This window comes from Sciurus carolinensis, chromosome 1 (assembly GCF_902686445.1).
Source record: "Sciurus carolinensis chromosome 1, mSciCar1.2, whole genome shotgun sequence".
In the NCBI taxonomy this organism is placed as follows: Eukaryota; Metazoa; Chordata; class Mammalia; order Rodentia; family Sciuridae; genus Sciurus; species Sciurus carolinensis.
Window position 1 is genome coordinate 94,826,038 of NC_062213.1, and position 15,927 is coordinate 94,841,964.

Genomic DNA, 15,927 nt, shown 5'->3' on the forward strand with positions numbered 1-15,927 from the left:
AGTGGCCCCGCCCCTTCTCGCGGGGTCCTAAAGAATCCGGGCCCCGCCTACGCTGCTCAGCTGAGCCGCTTTTCCGCAGCTGTTCAGCGAGCCTGGTCTGGCGCGCTTGGGCGTAGCGCCTTCGCGTTCTTCGGCCGGTGTCCGGACCCCTCCTTAGGAGTTTCGCAGCTTTCCCGCTTCAGGTCTGTGTGGGGATCAAGAGGGCTAGCCGCTAGGCAGCTTCCAGGTCACCCAATCCCAGACCCCAGCGAAGCGTGGGCAGCAGGAGCGTACAAGACGTTTTATTAAACCGGAAGGTGGGCGGAAATCTCCTGTACGCCTTTCACTCCGCGTACATAGTGTCATCGTTGCTGTCACTGTAAGCAGAGGAGGAGAGCTCTTCGTGCGGTGTGCAGACTGGGCACCGCTTCTTCATGTCGTTCCAGCACGACCGGCAGTACACGGCTTCGCATTCTGGCGTTGGGCACACATATGACTCGGGTGTCTCTGGTGCTTGGCACACTACGCATCGCCGGCGCAGCCAGCGGCGTAGGAGCGGGCAGAGGCGGTGGAGGGTGTCCACCAGGTGGTGGCGCTGTTAGGAGATGGTGGTGGTTAGTGCCAGTTGGGAAATGAGAGGAAGAAAAAAAGGGATGGTCATGGACTCTGGACAGCCCTGTCTGAAGTCCCAAGGACTAACAGTGCCCCTGTGTCGGAGGAAACTGGGTTGGGCAAAGAAGGCTCCTAGAAGGCAAGGGTGCTATAGAAGTAGGTCCCCCCTTCATGATAGAGCGCTGGCAGGTTGTAGTCTCCAGGCTCTCCGTAGGGATATATCAGCAACAACTATCATTTGCACTTGTGAATCATCTTACTTTGTTCTCAAGGTGAGGCTGAGAGGTGGGTAGGGTAGATAGACTATTGTTATCCCCACTTGACAGATGACAAAGGTGAATTTCTAGGAAGATGAAGTGACTCTTCTAAAGGCATAAGGACAGTAAATCAAACCTGGCCCGATCCAGGTCCTCTGATTCCAAATGACAAGTCTTGTTATCTTTATGTTTCCTACCCCCACACACCCTTTTTCCTCACAGTTACAAGGAAGCCTCTACAGGCCATTTTAGCAGGTCACTCTTGCTCAAGAAGCATCAGGGGCCTCATTCCTGCCAGACTAAAGGAGAACTCCTGGGCTTGGACTTCAGAGGTTTCCATAATCTGTCCCTTTGTAACCTCTGTTCCACCTCCCTGAATACTGCCTCTTCTGTACTGCTTAGCCATGGTACTTGGCATTCCCTTGAACTCCTGGTCTTTGCACTTAGCTTAGAATACATATTCCTAATCCCCACCTTTTTTTTTTTTTTTTCCCGTGGTGCTGGGAATGGAACCCAGGGCTTGTGCAGGCTAGGCAAGTGCTTCACCACTGAATTACTTTCCCAGCCCCCTCACACTTCCATCTGCCCACTCAAGTCCAGTTTACCTCAGGACCAGGTCCTGAGTATTTTCATCAAACATTCATTTGGTCTCAATTGTGGGTCATGAAGGATAGAGAGGTACTGGAGGAAAAAGTTTATAAACTTTCTTTGTTATGAACTTTATTAGTGCTGACTGTATAAGAATGGCTGCCCCTCATTGTTCTGTTTATAATGTTGGGCCCTGCACTGAAAGACTGTAGGTAAATTAACTCAATTTAAAAAGCAACCATACAGGCCAAGGGTGTAGCTCAGAAATAGAACATGTTTTGTGTGAGGCCCTGGGTTCTATTCCCAGCATGGTACATACTCACACGCAAATCATCTGTGGCAGACATTTTTTATCATCATCATTTCTGTTTCAGGTGAGAAAATTGATGCTTGGAGAGTTGTTCACTTGCCCAGAGGTGGACAGTGACAACAAACACATAGAACCTTACTCTCATACCAAAACCATGTCAACAGCCAAATGGAGGCTGGGTGTGGTGGGCATGCCTGTAATCCTAGTGGTTTAGGAGGCGAAGGCAGAAGGATCACAGGTTCAAAGCCAACCTCAGCAACTTAGTGAAACCCTGTCTCTAGACACAATATGAAGAGGGCTGGGGATGTGGCTCAGTGGTTAAGCACCTGGGTTCAATCCCTGGTACCAAAAAACAAAACAGAAAAACAAACCAACCAGATGGAGTAGTTAACCTACATTTCAATGAAGGGAAAAACCAAGGCACAGCAGTTAAACAAGGTGCTTCAGATTACACAGTTGTCATTACTAGTACTGGAAAGAACTAGGATTCAAACCCAGACCTTTTGGTATCTGACAACCACTCTGATCTCTAGTTAGAGGGCTTCCCCATTCTTCAGAGCAAGAAAATGAGGCCCAGTGAGGACCTTGGCCAAAGTCATACACCTTTTTTTTTTTTTTCTTGGTACTAGGGATTGAACCCAGGGATGTTTTACCACTGAGCCAAGTCCCTGGTCCTTTTTATTCTTTGACAGGGTCTCACTAAGTTGCTGAAGGTCTTGCTAAGTTTTCCAAGATGGGCCTCAAATTTGTGATCCTCCTTCCTCAGCCTGCTGAGTTGCTGGGATTACAGGTATGCCACCACCATGCCCAGCTTGGGTCACACTCCTTAACAAGGGCATGTTGACTAAAACCTGGTTTCTTAGACTCCATGCTGTGTCCATACATCACATGTGCTTGCATGAGGCCTTCCTGATCCTGACTCACCTACCTCCTTTCTCTCCTCTGAATTGCATTGAACTATTTGTAGCCCCCTCAGTAGAACCTGTGGCTTTGCCTTGGATCCCCGCTTTCTGATGAATCTCTCTTGCTTTCCTTCTGTCAGACTATATCAGATCTTTTTCTTTTTTTTCTATGCTGGCGATTAAGCCCAAGGGTGCTTTACCACTGAGCTACATCTCCAGACATTTTTTGTTTTTTTAATTTTGAGACAAGGTCTTGCTAAGTTGCCCAGGCTGGCCTCAAGCTTATAATCCTCCTGCCTCGGCCTCCTAGTAACTGGGATTATGGGTGTGTGCCAGTGCACCTAGCTCTTCTGATTTTCTTTTCTGCCTGCTTCCAGATGGCCCAGTGATTATCTCAAACTGGGCTAAGTCCTGGGGTTTGTAGACGGACACTGCTCTGACCTCCTGGAACTAGATGACAGGGACCCTTAACATGCATCATGTCACTCAGTTTCTGTAGGCCTAGGGCCACTGGTAGGTACTTAATGGACTGAAGGGAGAGGCCCCCTTTCCCACAGTTCTCAGTGCCAGGCACCAGCCACAGGGTGTGCATGACGGACTTACTGGACCCCTCTGCTGTTGTGCTCGCTTTATGATGACAGCCCTCCTCAGTTTGGTGAAGGCTGCTCTCTTCCTCAATAGATCGTTGTAGAGGAACAGGACTCGCTTCTTCTCTCGCTAGGGCAGAGAGAGAGGAGTTCAATGATGAAAACAGTGTGGAGGAGGAAGATGGAGTTGTTAGGGAGCTCTGTGTGTGTGTTTGTGTGTGTGTGTGTAGGGGTGGAGAGGTTTGGGGAGGGTCACACCTTGGGGAAGTAGAAGGCTGCGATGACCCTCCGGAGCCGGTAGCCCATAGCCTGGGCTAGGCAGAGACACACCAGCAGGCCAATGGGTAGCGAAGCCCTCCAGTAGGCCCTGGCATCCAGGCACACAGGCTGGGGCAGGCAAGCTGGAAAAGGGGAAAGTCTGTCAGCAGTCTGGTCAGGGCCAGCAGAGGAACAGGGCCATCCTGGGTTGAACTCCCTACCCCTATGGGAGGTGCGGGGCAGGACTTGATTTCCCTGCTCTCTCGCTGCAGAGCTTTCAGAAACACCTCCAGCCCTCAATTCCTCTGATCCAGACTTCCAGCATCACTCACGCATGTTGTTTGATTCCACCGCTGTGTCGGAGGAGGTGTTCAGGGCCCCAATGGTTTTCCGAAGAAGCCGGGCAAGCATGGAGTCTCCCCCTACCTTCACCTCCAGTTTATGACTGCCTGAGGCCAGGTGGGAGGTGAGGGAGTCAGGAAAGAGTGGGAATTAAGGGAGCAGAGAGGTAGATAGACTGGGGACTGGAGTTGGGGGAAGAGTCAAAATGTAGAATTTTTGTTTAGTTTTGTTGATCCCAGGAGTGCTCTACCAATGAACTACATCCTTAGCCCTTGTTATTTTAATTTGAGACAGTCTCGCTAAGTTGCCCAGGCTGGCCTCCAACTTGGGATCCTCCTGCATTAGCCTTTTGAGTCTCTGGGATCACAGGCATGCGTACCTTGCCTGGTTTAGGGCTTCAAGGAATCTTAACCCCTTCCTATTGTAAATGTACATGTTGACTGGGGCCCCTGTTGACAGTTGTCAGGTTACAGGCCTGAGATCTGACCTTGAAAGGAGGAGGCATGGAATTATAGGAAGCAGAGCAGAAGAAGCAGGAGGAGGTGACTTCGGTGGGGTGGCTGCATGGGGTGGGAGTTCTCCAGGGAGACTCTGCAGAGCCTGGGCGGGGTGGGGCAGGCTCACTGCGGAAGGAGTACTGCTGGAAGGAGTGCTGGCGGATGGTGTCGAAGACCGAGTAGAGCGCCCAGTCCAGCGCACACAGCAGCAGCAGCAGCAGCAGAATGGGCAGTGTCCCTAGGAGCTCCCTCACCTGTGCAAGGAGCCCAGGTAGAGCTGGGCCACCACCTGCCCTGGCAAGGAGCACCCTCCAGTGTCCTTCACCTTCCACCCTCAGCAGCATGCCTGTGATTGCATCCCCAAGCCTACACCTACACTGTCCTCACCAAGTTTTTCATTTCTTGCGCTTGGATGGTGGGCTTGCAAGGGAAGATGACAGTTTTCTCCTCAGCCTTGTGGAGAGGCAGCAGAGTCTGTTTACCCTGGAAAACAGTGTGCATGTAGGAACCCTGGGGGCTCTCTGTCCTTTCCCCCTCTGCCCTCCTGGAGCTTGAAGCCCACACAGGACACACATCAAGGCACAGCTCTGCCTGCTCACCAACTTCCTCCTGCGCTCATCGATCTGACAGAAGTAGGTGCTGATGTAGATGTTGTCAAAGCGAATGTCCCCATTGTAGCTATCCATGTAGGAGAAGGACCTGTAGATGGATGGATGGGGATGTGCCATCTTCTGTTCCAGGGTTCCTCTCCCACTCCCAACCATGGGTTTCCTGGAGGCACAGACCCTGGACAACTGACCAACCAGGGTCACCTGTAGGTCCCAGGCTCTGTGCTAAGTGGTGGTCATGACAAGGGAAGAAGGCTCTGGCCTTGCCTTCCAGCTGTATATTACAAAGATGTCCACCCATATGACTGTGAGCCATAGTGGATGTGAGGGGAGGAGGTGGGGCTCTGAGAGGGCATGGGCAGCCTGTCTGGGCCAGAGGTTGGTGTGTGCACGAGGTAGGGACTGGTGTGCATCTTGTAAGACGAATGTCATGCAGGGGCACAGAGACAAGAAACCCCTCTGTGTTGCAGGAATCACAGCACCCTGTGACTCCCACATTTACCTCCCAAGTCCCTGCCTCTTGGCTTTGCCCATAGTACGTCTCCCTGAGACTACCTCAAGCAAAACTCATCCAAAGCTACCATTTCCCTTTTCCATGGCTCACCCCTGGCCTTCCCTGGCTCCCCCTGAGTTCTGTAGCGGTAAGTTTGCTTGTGGGCTTATGTAGCTATCCTCTCTATGTATTTCCCCAAATCCCACATAATGCTTCAGTTTCCTGAGGGAAAAATGTTAATTGTTGGAAATGTGTTGAAAACTGTAAAAGTACATTGAATAAACTCTGTAAAGTGTGAAACATAATTCCAATGCTATTGGTTCTGGGACCCTGTAAAAATCCACATCTTTGCCTGTTAGAAATAACTATAAATGCAAAGGCAGAGTACGAGCGCCCCCTTGTGGAGAGACCTCTGCTGTGGTGCTGGGGCTTCCTGAGCCAAGGCCTGCCCTCCTACCACCTCTGTCCCTTAGTGCATGACTTCACCCAGGTAGAAAGCCTGAAAATGATTTTTGACTCTGTGCCTTCTTCCTTCCCTCCCCCAGGCTAGCTCTGAGATATGCTGAGCATTTTTCCTTCCTTCATCTTAGGCCAACTTCCTGCCCTACCAGCTCCACCCCCAGCCAGGTTCCCCCACCTCTGACCTAGGCTGGCTTCCTTGCTTCCAGCCTGCCATCTTGTAAGCACCCCAGTTCAGGGCCTTCCTGCAGGGCTTTCCAGACTCTTCTGGTCATGCCTACTTTGTCCCAATCCTCCACCCCGGTTATATACTGCAGGTAACCAAGATCCTTATTCAGGATATGACCCTTCCTATCCTTGACCATGGCTCCTCCTTGACATGCTGCCTTTTGGAACCCAAATATGGCCCTTCCAAGGTACCTCCTCAGATCTCACACCTGTCCCAATAGCCAGTTCCCAGTTTGGTTCTCAAAAACCATCTCTGTCTTGTGGGTGTCTCTTCACCACCAGAACTAGACCAGGAGTGTCTTGAAGGCAGGAATGTGGCTCATTCACCTTTGTCCTCCCACAGACCCTGAGTACACACATAAGCACTTACTTGCTTTCACTGTAGCCTCATGAATAGGGCCAGAGAGCAAGTGCCCCCATGGCTACCCTTGCCTAGCCTCTGCCCATCTCAGGCATTTTGGGGGTGGAGACAGGAAACAGAGGGTCCAGAAGTCAGCAGGGAAACCAGAGCATAGAGAGGCCCAGGGCAGCCCAGCTGGACGCCAGGCTGGGTGGGGTTGAGGACTTTGTTCTAAATGGAGGGAAAGTGGCTGCCAACGCAGCAGGCAGGAGAGAATGAAAGCAAAATTGGACGATAAAAATGGCACAAAGTCAGAGCCAAGGGGAATATGAAGGGCAAGAAAAAAAATCAAAAGTCAAAGCTAAATGTTAAAGAAAAAAAGTTAGAGTTGGGATAAAGGCTGGAAGGAGGTAGATAAATGAAGACCGTTGCCCTTTTAAGATAGTGGGAACATGGGTGATGTTTCTTCTTACCAAAATGCCACATGTCCTTTAACTTTCTGTAAACAACAAACCCAAGTTCATAAAAAGGCAAAACACAGGCAAATAACATTGAGATTCAGAGTTGGGCATGGGCTCTGTCCTCCCATCTTTACAGCCTCCCTCAGAATGGGGCTCCAACCCAGAGCTGACGAAGGGGCAGCTCACGAGTAGAGGACCAGCAGGAAGGCGCAGGACATCAGCACATGCAGCAGCCCCAGGGCCCACTCCAGCCGGGCTTCCTGCCGTTGCACATAGTCCCGCACCTCGGTGCTCACGTGCTGCCAGCTCACGTTGACGCCCAGCACCCCAGCCTGCTTCTCCTCCTGCAGGGGTACACATGCAGAATCAGCTTACTGTAGCCTGGCCACGCCCATATCCAGCCTTTTCCACACGTGTCCCAAGAGCCTCCTGGAACCTTCAGGAATTGTCACTTTATCTGCTCACCTTGCTCTAGGACAGTCTTGCTCCTCTGTACCTGTATTAGCCAACACCATCTCATACCTGGCTGACCATTTCATCTCCAAGCCAGGTCCAGGAACACCACAGTCTCCATGTGATCGCCCCCTGCATACCATCACCATTCCCCTCCTGTCCCCCTCTCACCCTAGTCACCTCTTCTTTGGGTCTCTCACTTGTCCTTCCTCTCTAATGCTGTCCTCCCTCTCCCTGTTTGCCCTCCACACACTCACCCACATCCCTGTCTCCTACCTTGATGTCAATTTTGGCTGAAAATTCCTCATCCAGGCCATGAATAGACTGGTTGAGGGAGTCATAGGTCTGCCCAAAGTTGCCTTCCACTGGGATGCGATTGCGACACCAAACCTCCATCACTGATGGATGGTGGGACCAAGTCAGTGTCTTTTCTTGAGGCCTGCAGGCCTGGGCCTGGCTGGCCTACCTCTGCTGTGAACCTCTTCAGCCTGATTTCTTTTTTCTCATCTCTCTGCCCATGATTTTCTACCACACTGACTCTTCCCTTTTTCCCTGTCCTTGAATTCTTCCTTCCAGGAACAAGGTTTGATCTCCACTCCCATTTTTTCACCTGTTCCTAGCCATACCAAATACTAATAATGCTAGCCAGCATTTATAGGACATTCCCCTCTGTGCCAGCTCTGTTACCTGCTTCAGGTGCATTATATCCTTACATCCTCAAAACCCCTAAAAAAGCCGGGTGTGATGGCACATGCCTGTGATCCCAGCAGCTTGGGAGGCTGAGGCAAGAGGATCTCGAGTTCAAAGCCAGCCTCTGCAATGGTGAGGTGCTAAGCAACTCAGTGAGACCCTGTCGCTAAATAAAATATAAAAAAGGGCTAAGGATGTACCTCAGTGGTTAAGTGTCCCTGGGTTCAATCCCTGGTACCAAAACAAAACAAAACAAAGACCCCTAAAAAATGAGTACTATTATGTTCATATTTCAGATGAAGGGACAAATGAGTTTGGTCGTAACTCACTGGGGTCACAGCAGTCAGTAGATGGTTCTGCTTGGAGGCTGCTGTGTCCACAGAGTCTATACCCTCTCCACACGATTGCTTTCCTGCCTCACACCTATCCTGGTCCCCTAGGACTCAGTTCCCCACCATGCTGCCACTGTGCTGACCCTTGGCAATGTCACAGAAGAACTTGAACTTCATTGGCAGGCAGAGCAGGTGGTTGAAGAGTGGGACTGAGATTCGCTGCATGCACTGTTCATGCTTTTGGTCAAACCAGCGACGGCAACTGAGTATGGCCTGGTTCACCACATCTGTGGGAAGGGGTGGCAGTGTCTGAGGTCCCCGTGCCCAGACCTGGACCTCAGCACTGTGGCCTGCCCCTCCCTGCGCTCCCAGGGACTCCCTCACAGGAGCAGCGCAGCTTGGTCTTGAGCTCATACATCTTCTGGGTTGAAAGGTGGAGTCTGGGGTTTGGAGCTCCACGGGTCCGGGAACCTTGGGCTGTTTCTTCGGAGTTCTTGGCATCCTCAGGAACAAAGCCAGTCTCACTATTCACCTGGGCATCCAGGTCCTCAAAGGAGGTGGAGATGTTCTTAGTTTCCGCTTTCAACGATGCTTTGCTGCTCTGGGGTTGGAGGGAGGAAAGCCGGAGGCATGGAGTTTGGAGCTTCTGCTCCCCAGCCTATCCTCACCCAAATCAAACTCAGGCCTACAGGGAGCTAGTCTACCACACAGTCTCTCCCCTCAACTCCCCCACCGCTCACAGTGCTGGGGAGGCCTCCCCTCTCCCCAGCTGCCCACTGACCTCCTGTCCTCCAGCTCCTCCTCAGGCTTCCCATTCCAGATCCTTACTGGTCCTCAGCATTGATCTCTTGGATCATTATGCCATCTGAATAGCCCCAACTCCCAAGTCCCTCGGAACCCATCTCCCCAGCTTCTCATCTCTTCAATACAGTAAGACCCCCATCTTCAGCCCTCCCATTCCCAGTGCCTGGTCTCCAACGGCCAAGGCCCTCAATTTCCCGACATTCTAGTTCAGCTGCTCAGAGCACCACCCACTCGGGTATTTGGAAATATATGTGAGGCATGTCCTAACAAGTGGCAGGGGCTTTCCTGGCATTTGGTGCCCCAGGATTGGGCATATTCTTTTTTCATATGTATATGGTACTGGGGACTGAACCCAGGGGTGCTTAACCACTGAACTACATCCCATTCCTTTTTATTTATTTATTTATTTTTTTGAGACAGGGTCTCACTAAGTTGCCCAGGTTGACCTCAAACTTGTGATCCTCCTGCCTCAGCCTCCTGAGCCTCTGGGATTACAGGTCTGCACCACTATACCCAATAGGACTGGGCATATTCTGCAATGTTTGGGGACAGTTCTGAAAAAACAAAGAAACCCCCAAACCAGAAACCAGCTGTATCACCACTAGGAAACTGCAAACCAGGGGTCACAGCTCCCAGTTTAAGCCAACTTGGCCAGGGGAAAGGGACCCCCAGGCCCTGCCTGTGCAGAGTCCTGACCAGTAAATCCTTGAATACTGCCCGCAACGGAGCTGTGGATATGCGCCAGGCTGCTCGGGTGTTGTTGATCTGATGCTCCACGGTGCAGCCCAGAGATGCTATCACTTCATTGAGGTTGTGCTGTAGATTGGCCACTGGCCCTAGAGGAAGAGGCCCAGTTGTCATTTCCCTGTAGGGCCAGTACTCTCTCAAACCCATCTCTAGCTACTTCTCTGCATGTAGCGATCACCTTCTAGAACAGTGCAGTGATGGGGTCAAGAAGCCTGTGACAAATCTTCTTGTTCAACCCTTGACTTTTTCTCCTGTGTAAACTAAGGAGGCCCAGAGGTAGGGAGGAGCTCTTTTAGGGATGTACAGTGAGTTGGAATAGCTCAGATTAGAACCACCCTCCCCCATCTTTCCTTTTTCACCAGGCCGTGTCCCCCCCACCCCCACCCCCACCAATTGGATGTTCCACCCAGTGTCACCAATCGGCACTCCGCAATACCCGCTCACCTGCATAGATAGCTGCCAAGGCATATCCTAGGACAAACAGCCTGCCCTCTTTGCCCAGCATCTTGGGTACTAGCAGGAGGCTAGCACAGCGGATGTGAGGGGAGGTCCCCCAGCCTATGGCTCCCAAGCCTGTCAGGAGAGCCCAGGGGATGTTGAAACAAAGTGAGGAAACTACCTCACCTGCCATGTTTACCAGAGCCCCTACCTGTCCCTTCTGAGTCTGCCACCATCCCATCCTGGCCCCCCTTTACATGGACTTTGATGGAACTTCTGGGCCACTCATTCATTCAACAGCAATTTACAGAGTTCAACTGTGTGCCCGTCTCTGGAAGGGCACAGAGAGATGGCTAGAGACAGAAAAGTCACGATGGCTGACTGACTTGTGTGTGTATATGAGTGTGCCTGTTTGTGTCAGGGAAGTGAAATGACACTTCTCATTTCTGGTCTGGATTCACATAGTATACTCTAAGTGATGAAGGAGCAGACAGGGCAAGAGGAAAATTCTGGATACAGGCACTGGTGCTTAGAGTGGTCAGAAGAGAGAGCCGAGCCCACCTTGACATCTATAGCACTCTGTCTCCACCCTCTTGTAGCCCTTCTTCCTGTACCCTACCCTTCCTGGGTAGCTTGCAGCAGTTTCACATGCGTCTCGATGTGGTCTCCTCAAGGAGACAGTGAGCTCCCTGAAGCTCATAACCCAGGGAGGGAGACCGGCAAGTAAACAAATGACTACCACACTATGTGCTTAGTGCACCAGGAGAGCTGTGGAGCCAAGGAGGGCGTGGGCATTTCTGCAGGGAGGGGTGGGGCTGGGAAGGCTGGACAAAGGAGACGATGTGTCAGCTGGGCCTAGGAGATGAGTAAGTGTTGTTAGGAGGCCCAGATGACATTCCAGGCCAAAGGCACAGCGTATGTTGGTCAAGAAAACTAGAAGGTTCCTGTGTCATTGGGAGTGTTTGCTCAATGATGGTCAAAGCAAATCCCAAACTCAGATTTGGTTCCATCTCTGCTATCCTCTTAGGGTCCCCATCATGTCTCACAGGGACTAGAAACTTCCTTGGTGTTACAGTGCTAGGGATCAAACCCAGGACCTGGTACTTCCCAGACTAGGTGCTCAACCACTGAGCTGCCCCCCACTCCCATGCCCAGTCCCTGAACTGGAACCTTCTAACTAGTCTTCCTCTTTCCTCTCTTGTTACTTTACACTTCAATTTTCACAAAGCTCTTCTAGACTGATCCTGTAAAAAAGCATAAATGGGATCATATCCCTTCTCAGCCTTGAACCATTCAATGATTTTCTACCATGCTTGGTGGGTAAAATCCAAATTCCTTTGACAAGAAAGGCCTATAGGTCCTGGTACTCTGGCCCCTGCCCACCTTCGGAAGTGATCTCATGGTACTCAGCCTTACCCTGCCACGTCCGCCCACCTGGCTGCCATTCCTCCTCTCGGGTCTTTGCCCCCGCTGCTCCCTGCCAGCAGCACTCCTCCCCGTTCCTCACGTGGCTGGCCCCACCTAGTCATACAGGTTCGTGGCAAACCCTGTCGGGTGCCACCCAGCACTTTTTTCTGCTTTCTCTCTTGCTAACACAACTTGGGTTTTGTTCAAGGGCAGCAGCCTGGTCCTGCCCTGGCCCCTGGGGGGTAAGTCTGGACCTGTCTAAACCACTCATGGTATTATAGGACATTGAAAGGGACTTGTTCTGTGCTCTTGGCCTTCTGGCCAGAGACGCCAGCTGAGGACAATAGTTGACAAATAGTTACCCTATGTTTTTAAAAAAGCCCCATGGAGCTTCTTGGTATCTTCTTTAGGTTTATCAAAAGAGCAAAACTAAGGCAGGGTGCAGTGGTGCATGCCAGTAATCCCAGTGGCTCGGGAGGCTGAGACAGGAGGATTGCAAGTTCAGAGCCAGCCTCAGCAATTTAGTGAGGCCCTAAGAAACTCAGTGAGATCCTATTTCTAAATTAAATATAAAGAAGACCTGGGGACGTGGCTCAGTAATTGAGCACCCCTGAGTTCAATCCCTAGTACCAAAAGAAAAAAAAAAAAAAAAAAAAAAAGAGCAAGACTAATCTTTCATTCCTCTACCAACAAGTTTATACAAAAAGACCAGAAATGTGAATTTTCTGGAAGTGGAGCAAAGTGGTTGGCACTGGCAGGAATCGTCTGTGGAGAGAGTGGGTGTCCCATGTCGAGTGAGGGATGCCAGCAGTCCAAGACCCTCCAGGGATTATGCTGTAGGAAGGGGAACCTGCCTCAAGCCTCCCAGGTTGGCCTCCTGCAGAGCTACGGTACTCTGCAGGTCTGCCCAAGGCTGTGGGCATGAACGTGGAGCCCAGAACTTTCTTCTCCTGAGGCCAGGCAAGAGGGCAGCCACAAAGTGCCCTGCTGTCTCAGTAGGCAAGATGGTGTGCATTTCCTCCAAGACAAGGGGACACTCTGGAAGAGGGCAGGCCTGGCCACCTGGGTGGTGCTGCAAGCTGAAGGCGGAAGGCGGCCTGCTGGGGAAGGGATCCCAAAGGAGGAGTGGCCAAGGGGGCTTCCTTGAAGGTTATCCAAACAGAACTGCCCTGGCAGGAAGCTGGGCCTGCTGAGCTCCATGCAGAGCCTCCAGAGAGACCATAAATGGGCCCCCTGAGAAGCGGGGGCTGTCTGCTACACAGAGGGCACTGGTGGTGGAATTGTATCAGCATTGGTGACTTAAGACTTTTGTCCCTTTTCCTCTAATTATTCTAATCCCCTTTCTGACATCAGAAGAACCAGAAAGGGAAGGAAGTGGAGAAAAAAGTGAAAGAGCAGGCCCCACCCCCCACCGGGGATCAGGCTGAGTGGGAGTGGGAGGACCAGGGAGGAGGGAAGATGCTTGAGAATGGATGTGACATTGAAATCCTGATGGAGAGAAGATTGGACTGCTTAACCCCTAAAAATAAAGCATAAGTATTGAAGTAGGAGTGGGTCTTCCCCAGGAAAGTAACTAGAGAGCTAAGGGTCGGTGGGAAAGGTTATTAATAGAACACGTATGAACACAGTGGTCAGAGAGTTTTTGCCCAGCACAGTGGCACATGCCTGTAATCCTAGTGACTTAGAAGGCTGAGGTAGGAAGATGGCAAATTGGAGGCAACTTAGTGAGGCTATAAACAGCTTAGTGAGACACTGTCTCAAAATAAAAAATAAAAAGGGCTTGAGATGTGGCTCAGTGGTTAAGCACCCTGGGTTCAGTCCCTGGTAACACACACACACACACAAACACAAAAGGTAGTTTGTTCTATGGTCTTGGCCTTCTGGCCAAAGACTCTAACTTATTCTTCTAATAAATTGGTGGCACTGCTGACTCCATTCCTCTTGCCTAGGAAAGGTTCAGGAAAGGGTGTGCCCTTTGTACTGACCAAAAAGATGTGAGAGAAAGCCTGCTGGGGAGATTAAAGGGAAGTTTTCCTTCTTCCTAAAAAGTGATATGAGAAAAGGAAGCTCCTTGCTCTCTTTTCTGGTCTTTGACATTTTGTATGACAATGTGATGCCTGGAGTTGCTGCAGCCATTTTGTGACCTGAAGAGAAGCGATTGATGAACTAATGATGGCAGAGAAAAGAGAGAAGGAACCTGGGTCTGTTTTTGTTGTTGTTTGTGGCACTTGGGATTGAACCCAGGACCTTGAGGCATGCTAGGCCAGCATTCTACCGCTGAGCTACATCCCTAGCCCAAGAACCTGACTCTGTGATGGGGTAACAGAGCTATTTAGTTATCCAAACTCTAAAACCATCCTACCTTAAAACTTTTTGTTATGTGAAATAATAAGCTTTCTTTATGGCTAAACCATTTTTAGGTGGGTGTTCTTTTCTTGCAGCCCAACATTCAACTGTCATATTTAGGGGCTGGGGGTTAGCTCAGTGGTAGAGCGCTTGCCTAGCAGCACCTGATGCTCTACATCCCTAGCACCACGGGTGTGTGTGGCTGGGAGGGATCACCTTCTCTGACAAGTCTTCCCTAACTGCTCCTCAGCCCCTTTCTGTCACATTCCCCATTTTACATTTTTCATACCATTTGTTGCCATCAGAAGTTCTCTTTCTCTCAGAAGCGCTCTCTCTCTCTCTCTCTCTTTCTTTTTTTCTTTTTGCAATCCTGGGGACTGAACCCAGGGCTTCACACATGCTAGGCAAGCACTCTACCATTAAACTCCACCCCCAACCCTCAGAAGTGCTCCTCTTTATTGCTCCTTATTGTCTAACTCTCTACACTTGCTTGTCAGATTTGTCGGCAGAAACATCCTCTGCAGATACTTGTTGAGTGCTGGATGAATGAATGAATTCGTCTTCTCAAAAGGAGAAGAAATGGTTAGGAAGGTCAGGAGAGATGAGGGCGATGAGGGATAGTGGGGTTTGGAGGATAGCATGTGGGCAGTTGGGAGTCCCTCCAGTTAGGGGGACTTGCTAAGACCCAGGACAGTGCCTTCTTAGGTTGGGTCTCTTCCCTCCGGACCGCCCCCCAAAGCCTGAGAGAAGGCTAAAGCCATAGAGGAACCGATCTCTGACTCCTTCCTGGCATCCAAGACTGGGTGGCTACAAGTCCTCTTGCCCTTGGTCAGCACTAACCCACCAAGCCGTACACCGCCACCATCTTCTGCTCTTCGTATATGTTCATGGGATTCACCAGGAGCTGAAAGAGACCTAGCCACAGGGTCAAGTGAAAGGTCAACTGGTGGATCCTGGTCCGGGTGTGGCTCCTGTCCACCCCTGACCTTCTGCTTCTACACTCACCTACGGCCAGGATCCCACCAGTGCCTGCTCCCAACAGGAAAGCAGTGACTGCAAACTCGCCTGGCTGGCGCCATAAGAACTGGTTACAGGAGACTGGCAGCCCCCAGCTCAGGAGCCTCTGCACAGCTGAGAAGTGGAATGGTTCAGCTCACAGCTCCCTCTTCTGACCTGGGTGGGGCTCACTAAGGAGAGAGACTTGTAGGGAGAGAGAGGTTGGGCAGACCTGGAGGATGGCCGTGGGAACTTAGAGGCCACTGGAGGTGGATAAGGAACCCTGGAGAAGTGGGGCAGGAGCAAAGGAGAGAAGGAGAGGCCTGGACTGGAGGGGGGCACTGGATGAGAGAGGTGGAGGCTAGGGAACCCAGAGGGGTGGAGAGATGGAATGAGGGAGGCTGGGAAAGGGTGGGTTCTGGTGACCGTCTCACTGGTATGGGGTGGTTTCCTTTGCTCTTTTGCTCCATTTTGATGGTGTTTGACACTCATAAATCTGTTCTGGTGAACCCCCTTCTTGCCTCGAATGTCTCTTCAGGGATTTCCTCGGACTTCTCGTGAGGGAAGGGAGAGGCCTCCGGCCTCCTGTGCCTCCGTCACAGCCTATGTCTGAGATCTGTGTCTTTTAATTCCCTCACTCGAGATGTGGGCAAGGAGATTAGAGACCTCCCATCCCCTCCCCAGTCCTTGGAACTGGGTAAAGGATTCCGAGACACAAGCCCTCCAGAGCCTTAGAATAGGTGTGGAATCCCAGGACTACAGAACCCAGAAGGCATCTCCTGGAGACAAGCAG

The 15,927-nt window shown here is 51.2% G+C and overlaps 1 protein-coding gene across 1 annotated transcript; it reads right to left on the reverse strand.

The window, feature by feature from the left end:
- Positions 1-322: 322 nt before the first annotated feature.
- Dcst1 (DC-STAMP domain containing 1) lies at positions 323-15,626 on the reverse strand. The gene is made up of 16 exons (XM_047545503.1): positions 15,569-15,626; positions 15,144-15,269; positions 14,979-15,053; positions 10,392-10,520; positions 9,897-10,036; positions 8,781-8,997; positions 8,540-8,683; positions 7,651-7,772; positions 7,108-7,265; positions 4,932-5,031; positions 4,720-4,815; positions 4,460-4,586; positions 3,826-3,942; positions 3,494-3,636; positions 3,252-3,365; positions 323-574 (listed from the first exon to the last, which is right to left on the reverse strand). The coding sequence occupies exons 1-16, from the start codon at positions 15,624-15,626 to the stop codon at positions 323-325; spliced, it is 2,118 nt and encodes a 705-aa protein (XP_047401459.1).
- Between the last annotated feature and the right edge of the window lie 301 nt (positions 15,627-15,927).

Excerpts from the sequence above, each read along its gene's own strand:
- Dcst1 (XM_047545503.1), bottom strand. The coding sequence starts at position 15,626 with ATGAGTGTCAAACACCATCAAAATGGAGCAAAAGAGCAAAGGAAACCA. Across the intron at positions 8,684-8,780 it reads GACCAAGCTGCGCTGCTCCT|ATGTGGTGAACCAGGCCATA; the intron begins GTGAGGGAGTCC and ends CCCTTCCCACAG. Across the intron at positions 7,773-8,539 it reads CTTCTGTGACATTGCCAAGG|TGATGGAGGTTTGGTGTCGC; the intron begins GTCAGCACAGTG and ends ACCATCCATCAG.